Source organism: Anolis carolinensis, chromosome 6, assembly GCF_035594765.1.
Source record: "Anolis carolinensis isolate JA03-04 chromosome 6, rAnoCar3.1.pri, whole genome shotgun sequence".
In the NCBI taxonomy this organism is placed as follows: domain Eukaryota; kingdom Metazoa; phylum Chordata; class Lepidosauria; order Squamata; family Dactyloidae; genus Anolis; species Anolis carolinensis.
Genome location: NC_085846.1, coordinates 59,952,425 through 59,978,781, shown reverse-complemented (window position 1 = coordinate 59,978,781; position 26,357 = coordinate 59,952,425). Strand labels below are relative to the sequence as shown.

Genomic DNA, 26,357 nt, shown 5'->3' with positions numbered 1-26,357 from the left:
GGCCTCTAACTCCCAGAAACCCTAGCCAGCTTGTTCAGTGGTTAGGAATTTTAGCAGTTGGAGGCTCAAACAGCTGGAGGGCCACAGTTTGAGGATGCCTGGTTTAGATTGAGAGAAGTCATAGTAGCACTTTAGTCTGTGTTAGTCAAAATTCTGTGTCCAGCTCTGGACACCACAATTCAATAAGGATGTTGACAAGCTGGAACATTTCCAGAGAATACTAATGAAAATGATCAAAGGTCTAGAATGCATTCTTAATGATATGATAGTCCCCAAGAGTAGCTGAGGGAGCTGTGTGTGTTTAGTTTGGAGAAGAGAAGGTTAAAAGGGAACATGATAGACATATTTAAATATTTGAAAGGCTGTTATATTAAGTTGGGGAAAAACTTGTTTTTTTTTTTTCTGGAGACTAGGATATGGAGCAACTGTTTGAAATTACAGGAAAAGAGAGGCTAGATGGCCAACTGCCAAGCCTGCTTTGATTGTGAATTCCTGTATGCCAGGGGGTTGGACTGGATGGACCTTGCGATGACTTTCAGCTCTGTGATTCTATGACTGAATTATGTTACATTCAGAAAGTAAGAATTATCCCTCCTTCCATGGCCTGGATAACTGAAATTATTTATGGATAACAAATTTGTTTACTTTTCGGTTATATCACTTTTATTATATAATCAGGTTTTCTGGGTACAGTTTCTACAATGGTCTGAGTGTTGTTGTTTTTTTTATTTGATGAGCTTAAGACTGAGTACAATATAAGCCATACTAGGACACTCGGACTATCATATCCTCAAGAATGCATTCTAGAAACTACTTCTTAAGCTACAATAACATAGGCAACACCCACATGTGCCCAAGGCAATCCAGAGTGGCAAAGATGAGGTCTGCCTAAGAATAAAGTGGTCACATGAACTAGCCCTAGATTAAGAGGAGGTATGCACAGCACGCAAGTACTGCATATCAGTTAATGAAATCAGGCCAGTAGCTAGAAAAAAAAATTCGGGAGGGGTTGAACCCCCCCCCCCCCCGAGATGATTCTTCAGGTCCTGATCTGACAAGAGATCTCAACAAGGCTCTGAAATTAGCATCATTGTGCAAAGGTTCTTCACAGGTAATAGATCTTGAACCTTTGCTCCCTCTTTAAGTCAGTTCGTGTTGGCCACAAAGGACTATATTTTCCATAATTGACAGAAGTTTGTTTCTGTTTTCTTCTGCTTTCTTCTTATTCCCTTTATCATGATGATAAGTTACATCAAAACATTTTCTACTGTGAATTAGCAAGAAGTTTTCAACCAAGCATAAGTTGTTCTGATGGTACTTTGTTTTTCGGTGTCCATTGAAGACTTCTATTGCATTTTTCCATCGCACAAATAGTTTAGCAACCATTGCACTAAACTGCTAATGACCACCTTTACCTCCAAAAGCCACACTGTACTTACAGAGTGTATCTTGTACATGAAATGAGTAGGTTAAATCTGTTGAACCATTTGGTTTGAAAACTTAGATGCCTCTTCTTATTAGGCATGTCCAATTGATGAAAAAAATGTTTCAATTCTCACTTCTAAAGTAGGGGTCGCCGGCACTTCGTTATAGAAACTATTTCTGATTTTTTCCCCTGAAAATTTTGGATATTTACGAAAATTCGTAATGTTTCTAAATGTTTCTAAAATGGCGGACGTGCATGCGCAATCACAAAAAAAGCACCCGGGGTGACTTTTACAGGGCTCTCCCACCCTCATTTCTTGAGCTATCCTGTTCAAATTTGGTACAGTGGGAGAACACATTCAACCCTCCTAGCTCACCAAATTGCAGAGTGTTTTCTGTATCCTCTGATTTTTGGCGAATTTTCATTGCTGTTATAATACACTATTTTTTAATAATTGAAGAAACCTGTTCCTGGTTTGTACGTCTTATTTCCTGTTCAATTGTGTTTTTTTCACTGTGAAAGTCCTTCTTCTACTTTTCTGTAGCCAGAAATCCATGAAAATGGTGGACATTGGTGGACACAGGACACCCCCCGCCTAAGCAGGGAGGGGCGGTGATATTTCAGCTTCCAAAGACATAGGGGCTTGGGTCCCACTCCTCTGGGGAGCCAGCCACTGTTGGCCAGCCCCCACCCCTTTCTTAAAAGTAGCAGGGCAGGGACTTAGTGGCTGCAAAAAAAAGGGGGGGCTGAGACATCTCAGTTTCCACCTGCAATTCAAGTCAACACCACCACCCCCCTCCCGTGCCTTAGGCTTTGCCTACTGGCTGCAGATAGGCCAACTTGGTCGCTTCCATTATGTCAGCTATTGATGCTATGGCAATGTACATTGGTAGAAAGGTAGGTAATGATAGTGTGAATAATCAAAATGAAGTTGAGATAGTGCTCGCAGTTCTGGAAAGACTCTGATATTTGCTTCTCATAAACTTGGCATGGGGATTTGGTTAACCAGTTTTATTTATTTCATGTCAAATTTATTACATAAATAAGTATAAAACTGATAAAATAAAGAGAGCACAAGCAGCTAAATAATTTTAGACCAGAAACGGGCAATAGCGACCGCATTGTCTGTAGCTTTATACATTTCTTCCTCCATGCATGAGGCAAGGTATTGTGGGCAAGCATAGAATCGTACAGTTGGAAGAGATCTCGTGAGCAATCCAGTACAACCCCCTGCCAAGAAGCAGGAAAATTGCATTCAAAGCATGCAGATGCTGTTCTGCTCCACAATCGCACGAGGTGGAAGATTCTTCTAGATAGTGCCATTTTGTCAGGTTGTCTTTTGATTTGCCAACTCCATTTCTGAGTCTGTTCAGGGAGTTCCAAGTGGCCCATTCTTGGTTTGTCCCTGGAGGCTGACCCTTTTAGGGGGACGTCCAGTTGGAATTGCTTGATTTTTCTGTCCGTAGGGATATTCTTGCTGTTGCTGAAGGAACATTAAAAGGAGTGGTGGTTCTCATGAAATTTTTCCTTGATTATGTTTACTAGGAGGAGGTTGACATCCATATAGTGAGCGGCTTTCACGGTGTTCAACCTTATTTCTCTCGCAATTGGCAGCAATGTCCCATCGCACATCAGAGGGGGTGGGGGCAATGCCAGCAAGCTTATAAAGTCTATCAACAGGTGTAGGTTTAAGACATCCTGTGGTCATTCTACATGTTTCATTCAGTGCTGTATTCACCTGCTTCGTGTGAGCAGATTTATGCCAGATGGGATAGGCATACTCAGCAGTTAACAAGGCTAGGGCTGATGTTATTAATTTTGGGTTTGCACCCTTTGCGCTATCACTAAGTTAAAATACAGAAGTAAACCCGGGTCTTTTTTTTTTTTTGGACCTGAAAAATTTTGGTGGTGGTTTAAACCCCTAAACCACCCCCTTGGCTACTGGCTTGAATGAAACAGCATGGCAGTGATAATGTATATCCCACCCCCCACCCCAGGTTACTATTTTGTTTGCCTGCTTCCTTGAGAGTTTGTACTCCTTTAAAGCTTGTTTCTTGAACAATGCCACTTGGCTCACACATTCCAGCAATGTCAAAACAGCTAGTTTAATCAACTGTGCAGTTTATTAGCTGGCTGAAAAATGCTAGTACCACATTGGCAATCCGGTTCATACATCACTGCAGTCAGTCTATATGCAATGACAACATGCCTGCCTCGGGAGCAGCAATCAGGATTTGAGAAGTCCCTTGCGAATAGAGGGATTCCTTCCTCGCTCTTAATCCATTTCGTACTGGATGTGTACCTGATTGATTCCAGATGTCCTGCGATTTAATGACTCAGGAAACTGCTCTCTTGAAAGAAAGGCCTGAACTTGCTCTCCCATTACTCCTATGATGGGGATCTGAAATCCCGTTAGCCTGAAACCAATGAGATTTTCAAAAATGTACCCCAAAGCTATGAATTCAATCTTGTTTTGTGATTCCTGAAGGAACAAGGTTTTTCCCCTTAATGAGGGAACATATGCTATGCTTTCGCTCTGTAACTACTTTTCCAATTTTGATAACCTTCACTTTACCAGATAATTAGGAACTGCAAACAGCCTTCAGTTGAATTGTTTGCTTGACAAACAGTGATAGCAGTTGCTGTTTGTATGGGATTATGACCTACGTGTAAAAGATTTCAGTGTTAACATATTGTTTAGACATCTAAAAAGAATTAAATTAACATACCTCAATTAGACAGGATGAGATATTTTAAATCACTGGGCTTCTGCCTTTGAGAGGGCTTGGGTAAACTTTATTAGAAAAATATTTTTTGATTTTTTTTTAAAAGATGCCTTATTCCAAACTTCTTCTGTAGGAGGAAATCTTCCCTCCTACAGAAGAGGAGCCCCCAGTGGCACAGCATGTTAAAGCGCTGAGCTGTTCAACTACAGACCGAAAGGTCACAGGTTTGAATCCAGGAAGCAGAGTGAGTGCCCCCTGTTAGCTCCAGCTTCTGCCAACCTAGCAGTTCGAAAACATGCAAATGTGAATAGATAAATAGGTACGACTCTGGCGGGAAGTCAACGGCGCTCCATGCAGTCATGCCGGCCACATGACCTTGGAGGTGTCTATGGACAACGCCGGCTCTTCGGCTTAGAAATGGAGATGAGCACCAACCCCCGAGTTGGACATGACTGAATTTAACGTCAGGGGAAAACTTTACCTTTACTTACAGAAGAATATTTGCTGAAATGTCCTTTCTTATACTTGCTCCCATAAATAATGTGAAAATAGTGATTAACTGTGAATCTAGTTAAGCATTATGCACAATATGTTAATATCACTCAAAGAAGGATCTTTTCCTCTGCTCCTTCTATTCCTTCATCCATCAGAGTCAGAATATATTTTCATTTATTATAAAGTGAGACAATATTTCTCAAAATTTTTTGCAAAAGGGAAACCTAGTGCTGGAAACTACCATTCTACCATTAAAATGAACTACTGATCAATCTCTCTCTTATGTCATCTATATAAAGTATATGAGAGGATGCTATTAAATCAACTAGGCTCTGTTATTGAAGCCCATCTTATTGCACAACAAGCAGGTTTCAGACCAGGAAAAAGCTGTACAGCCCAAATTCTTAATCTGTCTGAGTATATCAAGGAAGGATATGAGAAAGGCTGTGTTATGGTAACAGTTTTTGCAGACGTTATGGCAGCCTATGACACGGTGCAGCATAAACGCAGCATAAAGTCTACCATATTACCCAGGACTACAATTTTACAAAAACTGTCCAGACCCTCTTAGAAAACCACAGTTTCTATGTGGAGTTTCAAGAAACACTACAAATATTAAAGAGCAAATCTCGATTGCATTTTCCCATTACTGCTGTTCTGAAGGACTACTGTACTTTTTTGCTTACATATTGTTGGGTCTAAGGCTGGATCTACCCTGCCCTATATCCCAGGATCTGATCCCAGATTATCTGATTTGAACTGGATTATATGAGCCTACACTGTCAGATAATCTGGGATAATCAGATAATCGGGGATCAGATCCTGTGATATAGGGCAGTGTAGAAGGGGTCTAAAATTTACCTTCAATGGGAGGAAGATCCGTAATAATGGAGGAATCCCTCTCAATCATCATTCACCCTTTTTTCATGGGTTATTATCCCTCCATAGAGTTTATACAGGGGACATGATGGATTGCTGTGGAGTCTGAGAATTTGCTTCAGACAGTTAAATATCTATTAGACTTAGGGCCCTTCTACATGCCAGATAATCCAGTTTGTCAAAGTTGATAATCCACATTATCTGCTTTGAACTGGATTATCTGAGTCTACTAGGGGCCATCATTTTTTATTGTGTCAGAAGCGACTTGAGAACATACTGCAAGTCGCTTCTGGTGTGAGAGAATTGACTTTCTACAGAGTCGTTGGCCAGGGGATGCCTAGATGTTTTAACATCCTGCTTGGAGGCTTTTCTCATGTCCTCGCAAGCTAGAGCTGACAGACAGAAGCTCACCCTGTTTCACAGATTCAAACTGGCAACCTTCAGATCTGTAACCCAACCTTCAGGTCAGCAATCCAGTCGGCACAGGGGTTTAACCCATTGTGCCATTGTTGCTGGGGCCTTCTGCATTTTTAAAAATGGATTTTGCATTCATTCCACAATTTAGAACTTACCCATCCTACCCCAATCTACAGTCATGTACATATGTATCTCCTATTTTATTGGCATTGAATAGTAGACTCTGGTTGTTGAATTCATAATACATTTGTTAGCCTTTAAGGCTTTAGCACCTGGCGGAGTGACAGGTCGCCCCATCCTGCTTTAAGGTAACAAAGCACTTTTTATTTTGATTCCAATATATTAAGATAGTGATATTTCTGTTACAGCAGCTGGTTGTGATTCTGGTGGACTATGAGACGATCTACATTGCCAAATAATCCAGTTCAAAGCAGATAATCTGGATTTTATATGGCATTGTAGATGGGGCCTGATATGCAAATGTGAAGTGTAAGAATAAAGGTAGTGCTCATGAGCTTGTCTGTAGGGTTTATGAAGCCAGCTGACAAAAGAAACCTTTTTTTTTCAAGGCTGTCCCCAGAGGGTAATAATTCCTCCAGAGTGATATGTGCACGGCTTTTAAATGTGACCTTTAAAACAGGCTCTGAAAAGCCATTTATTTGGAATTGCTTTCTCTTAAAGGGGTTACATTACTACAAATGTGAAAGTGTTTTAAATGGTTTCTAATTTTGTCATGACATATTACTGGCTCTTTTATGTTGTTTTTATTAAGGCATGACAGTGTTTTCTCTTATGAGTTTTTCATGTAAGCTGCCTTCATAAATGTTTTTGCCCTAAAAGGCCATATACAAGTATTTAATATGAAGAAAGGAATGGATGAATGATAGCATTGGGAACCATGCTGTGAGTAATAGCAACAACCTAGTGCATAGGTAGAATGAGAAAATTATCCACATCTGGAATTGGATTGAAATTCCGTTGAGTTGAAAACATGGGGGCTGCGATAAGGACGAAGTGAACTGTTTTTTGGTCTAGACCAGGGCTTCTTAAACTTTTTCCACTCACGAACCCTTTTGATCTGCTAATTTTTGTCACCCCAGGTATATAGTTATAGAAAGTAGATATAGAAATCAGACATTTACTGATAGCAAATCAGCATTTGTAAAGTTTGCTAAACAGTCCAGTTTTCCTTTTTATGAAGTACAGCTGAAGCACCTTCTGCAGTCCACTGTAAACACAGCACAACAGATTCATTTAAATGTCTAAAACAGCCATGAGGTGATGTTCAGAAAACATTTACTGTTGCCAAATTTTTGGAACCTCAACATTGACACCATTTGTGGTCATGACCCATTTAAAAAGCAGTGGTTTATAGTCTATGTCTAGGTTGATGGCTAGATCAGGCCTATAAGCATATCATAGAATCATAGAATAATAGAGTTGGAAGATGGTTCATCCAGTCCAACCCCTTGCCTTGCGGGAAAAACACAATCAAAGCACTCCTGAAAGATGGCATTCCAGCCTCTGTTTAAAGGCCTCCAAAGAAGGCGCCTCCACCACACTCTGAGGCAGAGAGTCCAATTGTTAAACAGCTCTTACAGTCAGGAAGTTCTTCCTAAAGATCAGGTGAAATCGGCTTTTCTGTAATTAGAACCCATTGCTCTTGAGTCCTAGTCTCCAGGACAGCAGAAAACAACCCTACTCTGTCTTCCGTATAATAGCCTTTCACATATTTATACACGGCAGTCATATCTCCTCTCAATCTCCTCTTCTGTCGGCTAAGCATACTCAGTTCTTTAAGCCACTCCCATAGGGCATGATCTCCAGACCTTTAATAATTTTAGTCACCTGTCTCTGGACACCTTCCAGCTTGTCAATAGCTCTCTTAAATTGTGTTGCCCTCTGTCTCAGGTGAGGTCTCACCAAAGCAGAATAGAGGGTCACCATTACTTTCCTTGATCTAGGCACTATAATCCCATTGGTTTTTAAGCTGCTGCATCACACTGTTGGCTCATGTTCAATTTGTTGTCCACTAAGACTCCAAAATCCTTTTTACATGGACTTCTGTCTAGCCAAGAGTCACTCATCCTGTATCTGTGTATTTCATTTTTTTCTGCCTAAGTTAAGTATTCCTACATTTCTATTTGTTGAAATTCATTTTGTTAGTTTTGGGCCAGCTCTCTAATCTGTTAAGGGCATTTTGAATTCTGATCCTGTCTTCTGGAGTATTAGCTATCCCTCCCAATTTGGTGTCATCTGAAACTTGATACACATGCCATCTAAGCCTTTATCCAAGTCATTAATAAATATGGTGAACAGTATTGGGCCCAGTACAGAACCCTGCAGCACCCACTAGTCACTTCTTTCCAGGATGAAGGGGAACCATTGGTGAGCACCCTTTGGGTTCAGTCACCATATTCCAAAATCAAAAATTAAGACACCTCTTTCACTTTTACGATAAAGATTTGCATCTATGCTGCATGTGTCATTTGTTACCTGCAGGTCAGCAGGTAGTTTTGCATTGGATAATCAGCCTCACTATAACTCTATTCTGAATTCTACTAGGTCCCTCTTAATTGGGTATTTTAATCTAATGATTCTATTTTTATATTTATATTGCTGCTACAGTCCCCCACCTATGAATTTGACTGAATTGTATTGGTGGTTGTTTGATACTATTACTGTTGTATTAACTTTTGTTCTAACTTTTGTTTTTATTACCATATTGTGTTTAACCTGTGCATATTGTGTTAATGTATGTGTGTTGTTCTTTTGTAATATTGTAAGCCGCCCCGAGTCCCCGCGGGGAGATGGTGGTGGGGTATAAATAAATTATTATTATTATTATTATTATTATTATTATTATTATTGTTATTATGTGTAGTTCCCCTCTTTGCTTCTACAGATCCAGTGAGCCTTACAAGCCTCCACAATATACCCTTATGACTGTGGGAGGAGGATGCTTATGGGAAAGATAATTTAGTTGTGGAAGATTTGTGACAGATATAAAAAGAATCTGTTTTTCATAATGCATATGGAATTTGCCACCTCAAGAAGAGATGATGGCTGCCCGTCTGACAACTTTATAAGAGGATTAGATGAAGTCAAGGGAAGTCAGGCTAGCAGAGTCTGAGTCATTATAACTACATATCCTTTTCAGTAATGCAGACAATGTGTATGTGTGCCTTCAAATCACTAGTTGGCTTCTGATTGGTTTGCTGGGGCACGTGCATGGGAAAACATTGTTGTACTCTTTGTCCTTGTGGGTTTCCCATGGACAACTGGTTGACTGCACTGTGAACAAAATACTGAACTAGATAGTCCTTTTATATGATCCAGCATGCCTCTTCTTACCACCATAAAGGTTACTATGGTTTTATTCATTGCTTATCTATCCAGCTATGTTCCTTGAATGAATTCCATGTGGCATACCTTAAGTTATCTCCATTTTCCCCCAGTTATTTTCAACAGATAAATAATGTCAGCGTGTGCTACTGAAGTTGGAGGAAAATTGTCTTTGATTTGAAAAGTGATCTGAAGTAACATGGACAAGTTAGATAGAAGATGAGCCAGGCACATCTTTCTTTTGTTTCAACTTGTCTAATATAACAGAAGAGCTGTTTTGGATCAGATTTTGTAAATGAGCCCTCAAGTTTCTCTGATGTCAATTAAGAAAAGATGAGAAGTAGCAAATAGTTAATTCATTATCATTTGTGTTGACAGTGTTGATGACAGGGCTCCCTATCTGGCTTTGGGAGCAGTGAAGAACATTTCTCTGAACATTTCCATCTCAAACATTGGGGACGATGCTTACGATACCAACATAGCTTTCAACTTCTCCAGGAAGCTCTTCTTCATCAAAATGTGGCAAAAGGTAGGCACAGCCAGCAAGACAAAGACATATTTTTGTAAATCTGAAGCGTTGGAGTCAATTTAATTAATGGAATTTTAATTACTCTCATGTGTTCCTAAATATAACTAAGGGAGTTTGATCCTCCAGTTTAGATTGAAGTTGTTATGAACAGAAAGTTTAGATTAAGGACCCCCTATTATAGGATGGATATCTTCAAATGTACATATATAGACCATTTTGTCACACAAAGCTTGGAAATTATTCATTGAGATATATATGTATATACACATACATACACACACACACACACACCCTAATGCATTGTTATTTTCAACATTTGAAGTTATTTTGATAGCTAATTGCAGTTATTTATAAGAATTACATTTCTTGTTTACTTTAATAATGACTGGACATTTTAAATGATCTTTCATTGAATGATTTAATGGAGTAATTAACAAATTAATTGTATAAATTTTCCTTAAAAATTTAATATTATTTTTATTCTGTTTTCTTTATTTGAATGCACTAGTACTAGTACTAGTTCACAGACTGTTCTCTCATTTGCCTAATGCAGCAGTTACAGAAAAATTCCATCTGTACCCTTATAAAGTATATGATGGTGCTGAATGTATTTATATTCTGCATTGGAAATGCTGCTTGCTATTGTCTATATGTGTGGAGTTTAGTCAATATTGGGGTGGGTATGTCCCCTGGTTATCATATCCACTTAACATATGGAATGTGTTTTTAATAATAATAGTAGTAGTAGTAGTAGTACAGTAGAGTTTCTGTTATCCGAGATAATGGGGCGGGCCCAATCTCAGATAACTGAACTCTCTAGATAACAGGGAGGCCCAGTTTAGAGAAGCCCCGGTGCTTGCTGCCTAGCAACACGCACCAGGGCCTCCCCAAACGGACGCCGGGTGCTGGGCGAAGGGAAGAGGCACTCTTTCCTCCGCCCAGCACCCCATTCAGGGAGGCCCTGGGGCCTGGCCTGGTGAAGGAGCGAGCGAGGAGGGAGGGCCTTTGCTGCCCTCCTTCACTCGCCCGCCCTCCATCCCTTGCTCACTCACCCGGCTGGGTTCCGGTAGCACTGGGACCCGGCGGGGTGAGAGAGTGAGGGGGGCAAGGACATTTGCCTCAGATAATCCAGACGATCGGATTAGCGGGGCTCAGATTAGCGGGGCTCTACTTTATTTCTTACCCGCCTCTCCTCACGTTTTGTATGAATGTTCCATGTGGGCATGGAACAAGAGTAGTATCTGTATGCATATAGATATGTCTGTGTGTCTGTGCAGAGGTAGCATTTGGGATGGTGCAAAAGAGGCAAGTATTTGGTTGGTAGTAAACTACAGAATTTTATTTTTTTAAATAACATTAAGATTGCCATGTACTCGAAATGAAATTATATTAAATCATGGAGAAAGAGTATTATGGATCAGTTTTATATCTGGGTGTGCAATTGTGGACCTCCAGAGGTTTTTGACCTGCAGTTCCTATCAGGTAGTATGACCAATGGTGAGGAGTTATGGGATTTGCAGTTCACAAAATGCCTAATGTGCCATAATTACTCATATCTGTTTTAGAGCTTTTCTGTATATTGCTTACATTATGAGGGAAAGAACTGAGCTGTCCTTGTTGAATCTTCTTATGACATCCAAGCACGGAGGAATGCTGATGGTGCTTGTCTTTATGTCACACTAAGAAGGGAAAAGGAGTTGCTGTCTGGCAGGCTTTTATCTCTCCTCTTATCTCTCTCAGACAGTAAACTTCCCTGCTTCTCACTTTGTAGGGGAGATTAGCTGAATGGCATAACTAGAGATGAAAGTCTGGCGTCTAGATTCCCCTTCTCCTCTCAGGGTGACATCATGACAATTCTGTAGTTTTCCTCATTTCCTGAGAATTTGGATAGCTTCCCATGAGCTGTCCAAACCTCTGCCTTTCACACACTTGTGTGTTTTAGACCTGTAATCACTCCCCTTTAGACGTTTTGGTTGGTCTACATAACCACATATCTAAGGATGGTCAGGACTGTCTGTCTGGATAAAATAAAAATAAAATTATCTTAATTGGCCTTATGAGAACAATGATTAAATGTTATCACTGGGGAAAAAACAAGAGGAAAAGCTTGCTTTTCTCATATTGCCACCTCAAATGCATGTTCAGCAGAGGGATAGACTCAGAATGAGGACCACCCTGGCAGTCAGGTTTATAATCTCCTCAAATAGTTTTCTTGATATATAGTAACCCACCATCCAATTTGGTTTGTTTTTTCGTTTGCCTGCTAAGCTCTGCTTAGTAGATTAAATGTAATAGGCTTTCATCAGCGACATGAAGTAAGGACAATAACTGACTCTTTGTTCCAAGTGACTTATGTAAACTCCTGGAAAGGTATGCTGGGTATATAGACACTAAACATCTCATATTATTATTTAAAGGAAAAAAATGCTCCAGCTCAGTAATTATTAGAGTGGCATTTACTTTCCATGCAAGTGTTATTGCTGCTGGCTCTCATTTCCTTTAGACTCTGAAATTTCAGGAGCCGTGTTAATGACATTTCTTGGCAGGAGCCTTGTTCCTCTTCACTGGGGTGAGAAAGGGCACACTGACTGATATTTAAAAGGCTTCATTTTTGAACTGTTTCATTTTCCCTTCAGTTTGCAACTGGTCAGCAACAGTGCAGTGCCTTCAGGCAGGAAGGACGTTTTGCATAGCTATAGGACAGCAAAACATTTGCTTGCTTCTCTAAAACATTTTCATCCTTCTTTCTTACCAAAAGAAAGAATACTTCTGAATGGATGTCAATGAACAATACCTGGGAGAGGCACGTTTTGAAAATATTCATGCAAATCAAAAAAAGTTATATAATAATTGCCGATTTCAAAATAAGGAATCATGTTATTGTATTGATGGAATTCTTTTGAAATCCAGGCATGTAGGACTAGTTTCATTGAATCTAATAGATGTATTTCATCTGAAGAAGAGTAGATAGTTTTTATTTATTTCGTGTCAAAAGCATTGCATAATAAATAAGTTTAAAAGTGATAAAATAAAGGAAATCACAAGCAGCTAAATAGTTTTAGACTAAAAGTGGGCATCAGCGACCGCATTGTCCATGGCTTTGAACAACTCCTCCTCCATGCATGAGGCAGGGCATTGTGGGCAAGCATGCATATGCGGAGTTGTTTGTTCTGCTCCACAGTCACACAAGGTGGAGGGTTCCTCTAGGTAGTGCCACCTTGCTAAGTTGTCTTTTGATCTACCCACTCCGCTTCTGAGTCTGTTCAGGGACTTTGTTGCACCCCAAGGCAGCGTGAGCACTGGAAACCAGACAGAGACCAATAATCATATAATATCTTTATTAAAACAATTATTAATTCAGAAATGAATAAGTAGAAAGGTTGAGTAGATGATAGTCCTTTGTGAAAAAGTATGAATTAGTCCAAAGAGTTAAAGAGAAATGTCCAATATTATTGTCCAAAGTCCAGAAACCAAAACACGCTCAAAAACACTGTTGGAAAGTTCTTGAGTGGGGAACAACAAGGAAGCAAGACTGAATAACAAAGTCCAGAATCACTAGGAAGTCTTTGATATCAAGGTAGGAACGAGATGAAGCGAAACCAACTTGATTCAGGAACAAGGCAAGGAAGTAAACCTACTCCGGGTCTACTCGGGAATTGCGGCTCGGCTTGGCTGCTAGGATCAGGAAACTTGGCTTGGAGAAACAGAAGCTAGAGTCGGTGAACCTTCTTCAGGAAATAGCTACATTGACACCGCAAAGTGTTCACGGTGTAAGACACTTTTATGGAACTCAGATCTGATCACAAGAAGGAAAGCCAAACTCCCTAAAAGTTCCCAAGGGAAAATCTTCTATCCATTATCCCCTCGAGATGCCAAGTGGTTACTCCTGCAGAGCCCTTGCTTTTCAGATCTCTGGCGATGCAGAAACTCCCTTCTGTTGAAGGACACATTCTCTGGGGAACTCAGAATATCCGGTTCAGCCACGGGAGTAATATTTCCAGTATCTCTCCCAATTAAGGAAGTATCCGAGCCATCAACAGCTGGGAGCTATAATTGGAAGGAGCTCTGTGGACTAGGTAAAAAGTCAGAATAAGCTTCATCCTGGTCAAAGTTAATTTCTGGTGGCTGGGGTATGACAGACTTCCAAGTTGCCCATTCTTGGTTTGCCCCTGGAGGAAGACCCTCATGGGGGCCATCCAGTTGGGATTGCCTGGTTTAGCTGCCCAGAGGGACACCTTTGCTGTTGCTGGGGGAACATCAAGAGGAGTGGTGGTTCTCATGAAGCCCTTCCTTGATTTGAGTCTGGTGGGAGGAGGCTGATAGTCATGCAGTGGGTGGCTTTCACAATGTTCAACCTTATTTCTCTCACCGTTAGCAGCAACTTCCCATCTCACGTCAGGAGGGGCAATGCCAGTTAACTTGTAGAGTTTATCAACAGGTGTAGGTTTAAGGCATCCTGTGATTATTCTGCATGTTTCGTTCAGTGCTATGTCCACCTTCTTCGCATGGACAGACTTGTGCCAGACAGAACAGGTGTATTCAGCAGTTGAGAAAGACAAGGCTAGGGCTGATGTTCTTATTAATTGTGGGTCTGTACCCCATGCACTGCCAGTAAGTTTCCGCAGGATGTTGTTGCATGCAGCTACTTTGTGCTTGGTGTTTATGCAGTGTTTCCTATATGTTAGTGTTCGATCTAAGGTGACACCAAAATATTTAAGATGGAAACAGTGTTCGAGCTCTTGGCCTTCCCAAGTAACTTTCAGTGTCCTGTTGGCTTCATGGTTACGTAGGTGGAAAGCACACACTTGTGTCTTGGCAGGGTTAGGCTTCAGGTGGTAGCTGGAGAGATTTTTCAAGGCATTAGTGAGTTGGCTTTCAACTGTTTCAAAATATTTTGCTTATGTTGTTAGGCCCAGGTCATCAACTCTTTGTGAGTGGTGGTTGTGGCTGATCGTTCGTGAAGATGTTAAACAAGGTCGGTGCAAGAACGCTGCCTTGGGGCAAACCATTCTTTTGCCTCCTCCATCTACTTTTCCTGCCCTGAAACTCCACATAGAAGCTGTGGTTTTCCAAGAGGGTCTGGACAGTGTTTGTAAAGTCAAAGTCCCGGATGATATCTTAGACTTTATGCAGCATTTTTCTATGTTGCACCATGTCATAGGCTGCCGTAAGGTCCACAAAAACTGTTCCCGTGATGCAGCCTTTCTCATAGCCTTCCTCGATATGCTCAGTCAGATGGAGAATTTGACCTGTACAGTTTTTCCCTGGTCTGAAACCTGCTTGTTATGCAATAAGCTTAGGTTCGATGACAGGTCCTAGTCGATTTAACAGCATCCTCTCAAAGACTTTATATAGATGACATAAGAGGGAGATTGGTCGGTAGTTCCTGGCATTGGAGGCATCTTTACCAGGTTTTAAAATGGCAATGATCTTAGTTTTCCTCCATACTCTGGGAATCTGTTTGTGTGCCAAGCACTGATTGTAGAATTTCAAAAGCCACCTTTACTCTGCTGCAGTTGGTTTTCCCATTCTGAATTAACTCGTGAGCTATCTGGTCTGGTCTCACGTTTGCGTGTCCATGGTTGACCAGAGGGTCACTATCCAGGCGTCTCAGCAATTGCCAGGCTTTTCGGCTACTCTTGGACATATCAAGGTTCTCAAGCAGCTCTATCCAGCGGCCTTTCTTAGCATTAGCTAAGGCTGTAGATAGTTTTTGGCCTGCTGCTATAGTCTCATCGCTGTATGAATTCTCTTGAAATAGTCTGAGATATTCCTGTAGCTGATTTAGCGATTCTTCAGTTAGGCCTGGTAGGTAGCTTATGCGACAGCCTCTAGGGATTGAGAGCCTTGAGGATCTTTTCACAGCTTCTACAAACAGGTCATAATTTTCTATAGAAGGTTCTATATCAGAAATAGCTGCTTCCAAGGTCTCTGTAAACTTTGTCCAGTTAGCTTTATTGAAGTTATATCTTCTGCGAAATGGGACACTTTTTGGTCAGCTGCATATGCTACGCAGCATATTGGTCTGTGTTGAGTATTGGGTATCGGGTTTAATATCCTTTTAATGCATTGATGGATTATTCTTTCATTTACAAAAATCATATCAGGGTTATAACCACGTTTCCATCGGCCGCTATTGAAAGATTGTGGTAATTTACTGTCATGAAGGAGGCTTATTCTACTATTGTCGGCCCACGTTAGAACTGCTTTGCCATTTCTATCATTGTCGTCATAGCCCCAGACACAGCTATGGCTATTGAAATCTCCCATAACAAAATGGGCTTCATGATTGTGGCAATTGGTTGGGAGCGTAAAATAGAAATCAGCCCCAGATGGTTTATAGAGTGATGATACGATGCCACTATCAAGTTCCATAGATAAGATATCAATGTTGTTCACTTCTGTGAGGGAAGTTGCAGAGATTTCTACACCAGATCATACAAAAATGGCACTGCCATATTGTCTGTGAGGTTGTTCCACTGCCAGTTGCATTCCAAGAATTTTTGGTGTTCTCATTGTGATTTCTCATTGTGTTTCCTGTATACATAAGATGTCACACGAGATATCCTCAGATATTTTGGCTAATAGTTCCTCCTTAGCAAGTGACAAACCTTCTATATTAATAGACATAATCGTTAGCAATGGTCTTGATAAAGACCTTTGGTATTCATCCATTTGTGGAGAGATAAAACACATTTAAAATGTTAAAAAAATATTTAAAAGCGATGCAAAGTAGATAGTTGATAAAGGATCCACAGATTTATGAGCTTACACTTACTCGTTTAATGAATGTTGCAAAGCTTGAACAAAGGATTTGGGACAAAGGAAGGATCCTAGTCTGGTTATCAGATATCACCATTTTATATATGCATTTGCAGATCATTTGACTAACCTGGCAATGCCCAAATTCAGAAAAGCTTTCAGTGCTAGCCTCATGTAATGTCCTACTCATGACAAAAGGTTTCATTGGGTTCCATGTCAGGAGTTCTTCTGCCCTTACTGCAGAACTCGAAATTGTACACATGTCCTACTATATTGTCACTTCTATTGTTATAATAGTAATTTTGTAAAAATTCCAGGACGAATAGGTGATTCCTGAATTTGAGAGAAAGTGATTTTGTGCAGCCATTGGTGCTTCCCATAGTGCTTTAGTAACTGGGTAATTTGGTGACGCTTATGTATTGTTGTACTGTGTCATTCAAATACATTAAATGTTTTAATGTGCTGGTCTTCAGCCTTAAAAAAAATCCAAGTAATGAAGTACTTTGACATTCAGAACATGGTCAATTGAGTCAATATTTTAACTCTTCCTCTAAAATTGTTGCTGATATTTGGAACTGCAGTGACCAATGTTTAATCTATTGGAGTACATTGCTATTGAAAGTTACAGGACTATGTTTAGTCATTATGGGAGGAAGTAAACATTGAAATCGGTGATTTACCTCCAAATTGGGAAACCAGACTCCTTTGAAGTGTAAGGCCTTGCTTCTCTCAATTAAACAGCCTAATGCCCCCTCTGTAAGTCATTAACAGCAGTCAACCTTTAATGGCCTGATTCCTTCCTCCTTTTTGAAAGAGCAGAAGGCAGTGACCTCTGGGCTTGTTTTTTTTGTAACGGGACCTAGACATATGTTGACTCTTTTTAGAAAGGTACTGAATCTTTCACACTAGAGAATATTTTTGTTTTAAAGCATTGCTGTTCAAAATGGTACTAAAATATAAATGGTACCCTGAAGTAAAATCCAGAGTGAATGGATTTGAAAATGGCCTGGGTAGAAAACCTTCCTTGTTTTCTTAAGACTGTAATTCTATTCTTGACATTTGGAATTTACATTTGTAGGTTGAGCAGCTCCTATCTGGAATCCCAAAATTCCAAATAGTCTAAAATCCCAAACTTTCCACATGGGTGGCAGTGATAGTGACACTTTTGCTTTCTGATGGTTCAGTGTGCACAAACTTGGTTTTAAGCACAAAATTATTAAAATATTATAAAATTGCTCTCAGGATCTGCTTATAAGGTAGTAATAATAATAATAATAATAATAATCTTTATTTTTATATCCCGCCCCATCTCCCCGAAGGGACTCGGGGCGGCTCACAACAGGGACAAGCCTGAACAACAACAACATATTTAACATAAACTTAAAACATTCCAACAATACACAAAATAAAATAATGGACAAATACATTAAAATCCAAGCAGATAAAATCAGAGTAATTAAAAGCAACCCAGTGGGGACAGGTTTCATAAAGTGCTGTATCATGGAAATAAGTAGCAGTGATAAAGTGCTATATGCTTTCAAAACAGAAAGAAGTATTCTAATAACAGCTCTTTTGGGCCTGTTCATTTAAACACGCTCTGGAACAACCATGTTTTCAATTCCCGACGGAAAATGGGCAGAGAAGGAGCTAACCTGCTCTCCTTAGGGAGAGAGTTCCAGAGCCAGGGGGCCACTGCCGAGAAGGCCATCTCCCTCGTCCCCACCAGCCGCATTTGAGACAATGGCGGGGGCGAGAGGAGCGCCTCCCCGGATGATCTTAGGGTTCGCGTTGGTTCGTAGGAGAGGAGGCGATCACGGAGATAGGCAGGTCCTGAACCGTTTAAGGCTTTATAGGTAATAACCTGCACCTTGAATTGGGCCCGGAAACTTATTGGTAGCCAGTGGAGCTGTTTAAACAAAGGAGTTGACCGTTCTCTGTAACTAGCTCCTGTTATTAATCTGGCTGCTGATCTCTGAACCAACTGAAGTTTCCGAACCGTCTTCAGGGGCAGCCCCACGTAGAGTGCATTGCAGTAATCCAACCTGGAGGTGACTATGGCATGGACCACCATGGCCAAGTCAGACTTCACGAGGTACGGTCACAGCTGGCGCACAAGCTTTAACTGTGCGAAGGCCCTCCCGGCCACCGCCGACACCTGAGCATCAAGTGTCAGCGCTGAGTCCAGGAGGACCCCCAGACTGCGGACCTGTGTCTTAAGGGGGAGTGCGACCCAGTCAAGCGCAGGTTGCCACCCTATGCCCCGATCGGCCGCACGACTGACCTGGAGGACCTCCGACTTGTCAGGATTAAGTTTCAGTTTATTCACCCTCATCCAGTCCATCACAGCGGCCAGGCATACATAAAACATAATTGAATTTCATGTTTAGACATGACTCCCATCTCCAAAATTTCTCATTAATTATGTACAACTACAGATACTCCAAAATTCTAAAAATCCAAAATACATCTGGCGTTCAGATACATACGTTCAGATATTTACATTTTTATAGTATAATTCCCATATTGAAGTTGCCCTGCTGAACTTGGAATTGACAGACATCTGGTATACTGTCATGAGTAAAGGAAAAACATTTAGCTATCCCTCCAAACCTAGAAATATTAATGCAGAAAAATATTAGAAGATTTTTTTTTCTTAGTGCTGAAATATCCATTATTTCTCATCAGGGGCTATACAAGTTAGGGCTAGTTGAAATTGTGGTCCAGAAATATTGCAAAGTGAATGGTAGCTGTTGGGATAAAATCCTCAAATCTTTTACTCCATCCTGTCTCATATCAATTATCTATAGCCTCTTAAATATTGAAAGTCAGTGCAAAATGTTAAAAAACCCATCACTCAAATCAAGAATTAGGTTGTCAAGAATTTGCTCGTCAGAAATTGTCAAAAGTAAGATGACCTTGATTCTGCTATGTTTAATTATTGGAAATAGCTTGGGGTGAGTGTTCGCTTCCTGTCTATGGCTGAGGAATGAGCACAATGGCACAGACTCACATTATTTAGCTTCTTCTGATTCTGCTCCAAACCCTAGCAACAGTCAATTTCTTGTTCTTTCTCTTATCACAGGCATTTCCTGTTAGCAGAGAGGTGTGCATATCAGAAGGAACTATGAGATACCACAGTTATGGAGCAAAACCAGTAGCTAAAGTTACAAAAAACTTTATTTAAGAGAACTACATAGCTGATAGAAAACAGACTAGGATCCTTCCTTTACTAGGCTAAGCTCATTATGTGAGAACAAAGGAAAAGGAAAATTCCCGGAATGAGATTGGAAACTTAAGAATAGGTAGGATCCTAAAAGTATCAATCTAAACATCAAAGATGGGGGCAAGGCAGATGGAGAGAGAGGAACAGTCAAGGAATGAGCTTCCCTTCAAACTTTCTAAACCTTCTAACTTCACTGATCTGTCCATTTCCCATCATGAGGGCTATTTTCTTACGTAGAGCATTGTTGAATTCCAATAATCCCCTTCTTCGGTGATTCTCATATAAATCCACAAGGTCTAACATCTTCAATTTTCCATGATGGTCTTTGGGTAACGGCTTCATAAGAATATCAAGATCTTTTTTTCCCCTTTTGGGTAATATTCCATTCCAGCAAATCCTTGTTCGTATGCATCCTTTATGAGGTGGTACTTTGTGTCAACATTTCCAACTATAGCATCCTAAGTGGGAATTGAAGGAGTTGTAGGGCCTGAACTATTGATGGGACTACTACAAATGTCTTGTCTGGTGATGACATGTTCCTGCTTGTTTTCTTGGATGTGAATTCTTTCTCCTTCTTTTAATTTCTCAGACTTTTTAGACCCCAGCAAACTCCCAAGGGAGGGGGGGGGGGGAGAAATATTCTCCACAAGGAAAAAAAAACACAAAATGTTCTCTGAGAAACTGCATGTGCTTCCAGAAATTAACCAGGTGCTACTGTTAGTTTGTTCTTCACTGCTGAAATGTTTTCCCCTTCAAAATGTTCTCATAGAGGATCAAGCTCATTTCATATTGTGCTCAGTTTGAGTTCAAGACATTTCCAACTAATGGCAACTCTAAAGGGTTTTCATGGCAAAATTTGTTCAGAGTTTGGTTGCCTTTGCTTTCCTCTAAGACTGAGAAAGGGTGGCTTGTCGAAGATCCTGCAATGTGTTTCCGTGTCTGAGCAAGGATTTAAACTCTGGTCTTCAGAATAGCAATCTAATACTCAAACCACTACAGCTTCTTGGCTCTCATTGAACTCATATTTGTGTTGAAGTCTTTTGTAGGTTATCTAGTTTTTCCTTCTTATACCTCCATCCTCCCAGTTGTTCATAGTGTTTTTTCTGCTTCATGGCTCTTTTCTCCACACCCTCTGAGCTTCCACATTGTTCTCTATTAGCCAAATTGTGTAGATTGCTTGACTGAGCTGGTCTTGCCTGCATGAGTAATCTTAGGGCTGTATGAGTAGAGAAGGAAACTTCATTCACAGACACATTCTCTCCCCCCCCCCCCCCCCCTTTCTCAGTGGTGAACAACATGGCTGTCTTTTGACTTGTCCTTTGTACAGAGACAGGTGGCATGCTTCCATTTAGAGATTCAGCTAAATCCAGCAAGACAGCATCAGAGCCAAAATTCTTGAGCTTTAGGGGGAGAGAAATCTATCTAGATTTATCATTATAATATATGTGACTGATCTCATTACAAGATTATGTCTAGAAGAAGATTTCTCTCTTCTTGATGTTCAAGATCCCCCCCCCCCTTTGAATGACAGCTTGTTGTGTTTGGCAAAATCTTTAAACAGATCCAGGAAGTGCTTTTTCTGCATTGGAAATGAGTCTGGCTGCTCTGTTGTGCTGATATTTCAGACACAATTTTTCATGTTTTCTTGCATTAATATTACGTTGTAGGAGTAGGGAACTTTTGGGCATTAAAATGTTTTGAATGGCAACTTCTATTGGTCTTAGCTAGAATAGCCTATGGTAAGTTGATGCAAGAATTGTAATCCAAAACCTTTGAAGGGGCCAAAGGGTCCCTTTCCCATGTTGGTGTTTCTAGTTGTTTGACATCAGATTGGACTTCTAACACAACCACTTCATACTTAAATTATCAGAAAAAAAGGAATGCAGATGTTATTTTAAAAACATTTTCCATATCATTTTATTGCAAATATATGAGGAATGGGGAAGAGTTCAAGAGTGGTTTTTTTTAATATATATATATATATATATATATATATATATATATATATATATATATAGATTGTTGACATACTAATGAAAAATGTGAACAAAGTGACCCTGGAATCAATGTGGGGTGTTTTGGTGCTTGGAAGAAAAACTTGATATACTTGATGTGGGTCTGTAATTCTAGAGTGGTTTGGACTGTCAACTACTTTTTATGTCAGCTACCATCATACAGCTTTCTCAAGACTTGGACTTTTAAATTAAGCAAAATGTTTCTTAGAATTACATATTCTGAGCCGGTACTACAAACATCTTTGGGATCTGGAATAGTGGTGGATTTCCACACTGACTTCTCCACAAGTGGCATGTCTCCAAGATATGTGCCCCCAGCAGTGACACAATTGAGAACTGAGAATTTGGCTTCACTTGTCCTTTTGATTTCCCTATGCAGAAACCCATTTAGCCTTGTGGGGGGGGGGGGGGGGGAGAGGGCTTAGAAGAGAAGTGACACCTTTACAGCAGCACATTCAACCTGATGCACTCAGCCATCTGCTAGGAGTGCACTTGTGGGATCAGTTCATCATCTTCACCTTTTCAATGCAAAAACATATTATTTTAGAAGTTGTCAGCATTCTGGAATCAGATGTCATGCAACTATGGAAAACACTGATTGGGAGTGTTGTCGAAGGCTTTCATGGCCGGGATTACAGGGTTGTTGTATGTTTTCCGGGCTGTATGGCCATGTTCTAGAAGTATTCTCTCCTGACATTTCACCCACATCTATGGCAGGCATCCTCAGAGGTTGTGAGGTATGGAGAAACTCAGCAAGGAAGGTTTATATATATCTATGGGAAGTCCAGGGTGAGGGAAGAACTCTTGTCAGTTGGAGGCCAGCGTGAATGTTACAGTTAATCACCCTAATTTGCATTGAATGGCTTCATCTACTGGCTACTTTCTGTCCGGGGGCATCCTTTGTTAGCTGCCCCAAGTTCCCATGTCTCAAAGTGTTGCTTCTTATTTACTGTTCTGATTTTTGAGTTTTTCAATACTGGTAGCCAGATTTTGTTCATTTTCATGGTTTCCTCCTTTCTGTTGAAGTTGTCCACATGTTTGTGAATTTCAGTGGCTTCTCTGTGTAGTCTGAAATGATAGTTGTTGGAGTGGTCAAGCATTTCTGTGTTCTCAAATAATATACTGCCTTTATGAATGTGCTTGTGCATCGGAGCAGTCTACACAGGGGAAAGGGAAGGGAAGGAAATGACAAGTATTCCATGACTTTGGGGATATACAGTCATGCGAAGGTGCACATTTTTTTTTTGTGAAATTGGTTTTCAGCACACCTTTTTAATATGTGCTTTTCAGCTGTTAACCAAGTTACCTCTAAATTTTCACTAAACATCATTCAGCCACCCTCCCTTTAATCCCGGTTAGTTTCAGTGTTTTAGGCATGTGTAAAAGACCCCTTAGCCTCCTGTTTGAAACTCAAGTCAGATTACACATTAAAATGATTCCAATATCATTAAAGAGTACAAGAAATCAACATTAAAATAGAATAAAACTATTAACAATGTTAAATGTACGATAGATATAGTCGAGGGTTTTACATATAGTAGAATTGGATAGTAGCCTGAACTCAGCCTCTCCTTAACAAGATTGACCATAACATTTTCAAACAATCCACCATTTTTAAATAAATACGGTTGGCAGACAGAAAGCCACAGCAAGGAGAATTATTGTGTTTTGGTTTTCTGTTCACAGGGAATTTTTATTGAAGGGGTGTTTTCCAAAACATGTTGATCCACTGAAGCTCAGTCTATTCTAGTGCCCCATGCTGATGCATGTATGACTCTCCCGATGTCTCCCAAGTGCAGCTCCCATCATCTCTCACCACTGATTATGCTAGCTAGGGCCTATGTCCAGCATTGTCTGGATGACTACATTCCCATCTCTGTCCTAAGAGTATCAGTACTGAGATAGATTACTTTTAAAAAATACAACATGCATAAGACGTAACTTCTGGTTACTTCATCTGCCCAGTTATAGTTGTTCCAGAATGCTTCTTTTTCCAATTAGATACGCTACTGTGAAATTTATGGCATGTCTGTTATGTACTCAACAGGCTTGATTTCTTGTTTTATGTGTTTGCAATCCATTTGGTCAGGCATTTACTTATTATGAAAGCTTTTAAGGAATTTTTCTTCAGCAGATTCACAGGGGTTATTAAGAAAGTTTATGGTACTCCTATGGAAAAGATGTGCAGGCTATATGCTCTATCCAGTTGGTTTTATTTTGCATGAATTTTATTTTTGTGGAATCTTTCTAACCTTCCTAGTATGAGTTAGTAAAATGCTGCCAGAAACTGAGAGGTCGCTTTCTAGAACACACACACAAAACTTGACGTTTTGTGTGTAGACTCATTTTGCAAATAGCAGCAGGCTTGCTTCTATAGACATTATGAAGGAAATAAGATAATGCTAACCATTGTAAGACCTGCAGCCTTATTCATCTCTGCCTATAATTAGTGGTTGCTCCTAAAATATAGCTCATTAATGGTCCAGCTGCAGCATTTAGGATTCTAGAGACCAATTCTTGGTATTTTCTTGTTTTTCCCCTGGGGAGACTGCTGTATAATGATATACAGATACATATATAGAATAAATCCAGCTGCTTATAATTTATTTGACCGTGCGACATCAGAGACTACTGTTTTGTTTCTACAGTATCTACTGTAGCTGGTTGAAGATATCCTGGTTTTAAAAGATTAGGCTGAGATTGAAGGAGCAAGGAAAAGAAAGTCATTTATGTTCAAATCATCGGTTTGGCAGTATCCTTTCCACCGCCAGAACAGTCCTGCATTAGTCCTTTAAAGATTTGCTTGTCTGTTTAGATCACTTATGAAATGAAGTTCAGAAAGTTTGTTGTGCTTTTGTCTGTGGTCAAGAAACACTGCGACTTTGTAGTTACAGGCTTAGCACTGGCCTGCAGACCTGATTTAGGCAAAATCAAAGAAAAGGTTCAACTTTTAGTATAGACCAGGATCATTTTTATTTGAGATTTTCCAGGGGTTATGGTTAACCCTTGACATTTGGAAACTGACCTTCTCTTCATTACTGACAGGATCAGCTTGCAAATGACACAAGTAGAGGCAATTCCAAATGGCTGGCCACAAGACAACCCCCACCCACCCCCCATTTTTAACAGGGGAAGAAGACACTCAGAAATCATATCAGAAACCCAGGATGCATGATATTCAATTTCTAAAGTGTCAGAAACACGTGGGATGAGATTGGACAGATTGTTCCGTGTTGAATCATTTCAGTTACGTTGAGGAATGGAAGTTCCCCACCACTTTGCTTCCACTACATTTTCTACTTAATAGTTAGAAAATGCCTAGAAGTGGTTTATAATTGCGCTGGTATAATGAAGGGAGGCAAGAGGGAATCATGGCAAAGGGGTTCAAAATTCCCCTGCTTCTCCATCCCCCAAATGGGATGAGGTCAATAGTAATCTTGGTTTCGATGTTGAAGTTTTCCATGATTTAAAAAAGGTAATAGGGACAGGGCAGAGAAAAGGATTCTGCCAGTGAGATTAGATCAGCGCCCTCCCTCCTGGCCTTCAGAAAGAAAACAAAGACATGGTTATGGGACCAAACATTTGGCCAGTAAAGTAATGCAGTACAAGAAATAAATATGAAATATGTGCAATCAACAATTGGAATAGCCCCGGTCTACAATTTTGGATCATGTGATTTTAATGTTTATATTAGGTGGTTTTAAATCTGTGCTCTCATGTCCAAATGTTGTTTATGTTATGTTTAATTATAATCATCTTATTTTATTTTAATTCATAGCTATATGTTTTGGTTAGATTTTATCATTTGCTTTTCTATGTATGTTAGGCATTGAATTTTGCCATTATTATGTTGTAAACCGCTTTGAGTCCCCCTGGACTGAGAAAAGTGGTATATAAATGCAGTAAGTAAATAAATAAATAAATTCCATGTGATAGTTCGAAACCAGGCAGCAGTGGGGGGAAAACTGAAGAGAGAAACATGTGATGGGAAGACAGAATATAAAACAGGACGACTGGGGATCTAATGGAATGATTCCCTTTGATAAAAAGATGGTCCCCAACAGGAGTGGCCCTAGGTTTTCTCAGTATGTAAGCAAACCTAAGCCCCCCCCCCGAAATTACGCCCCCCACCCCAAACTTACCAGCGGCGGCGGCGACCATTGGGTCGCTCGCCGTGGAACAAGAAAGTATTTTGTATTCTTGCAAGATTTTGCAAGATTTCTGAGAGATCTCACGAAATCTCACGAGAATACAAAATACTTCCTTGTTCCGCGGCGAGCGACCCAATGGTCGCTGCCGCCGCCCGCCACCGCCGCCGCTTCGAGTGCGCCCAGGAAGGGCTGCGCCCGAAGCGGCGGATTCATGGGCTTCAATGAAGAACCGGGCCTGGTCCCCAATGCTTCTCAAGGTCCATGGGATAAGGTCCTAAGACATTTTGCTTCCCGAGCTGGGATTGCCAGATGAAATAAAGGACAGGGCTCATTTAATTCTAATAATTATGTAGAAGAGTGCCTTTCAGCAGGTGAAGGATGAGAGCCCC

The 26,357-nt window shown here is 40.4% G+C and overlaps 1 protein-coding gene across 1 annotated transcript in view; it reads left to right on the top strand.

Moving 5' to 3' along the window:
* The window catches only part of itga9 (integrin subunit alpha 9), a 404,663-nt gene that overhangs the window by 255,745 nt on the left and 122,561 nt on the right, over positions 1-26,357 (top strand). The window contains exon 18 of the mRNA XM_008112818.3: positions 9,667-9,817. Coding sequence (XP_008111025.1) covers positions 9,667-9,817 — 151 coding nt within the window. The remainder of the gene's footprint in view (positions 1-9,666; positions 9,818-26,357) is intronic.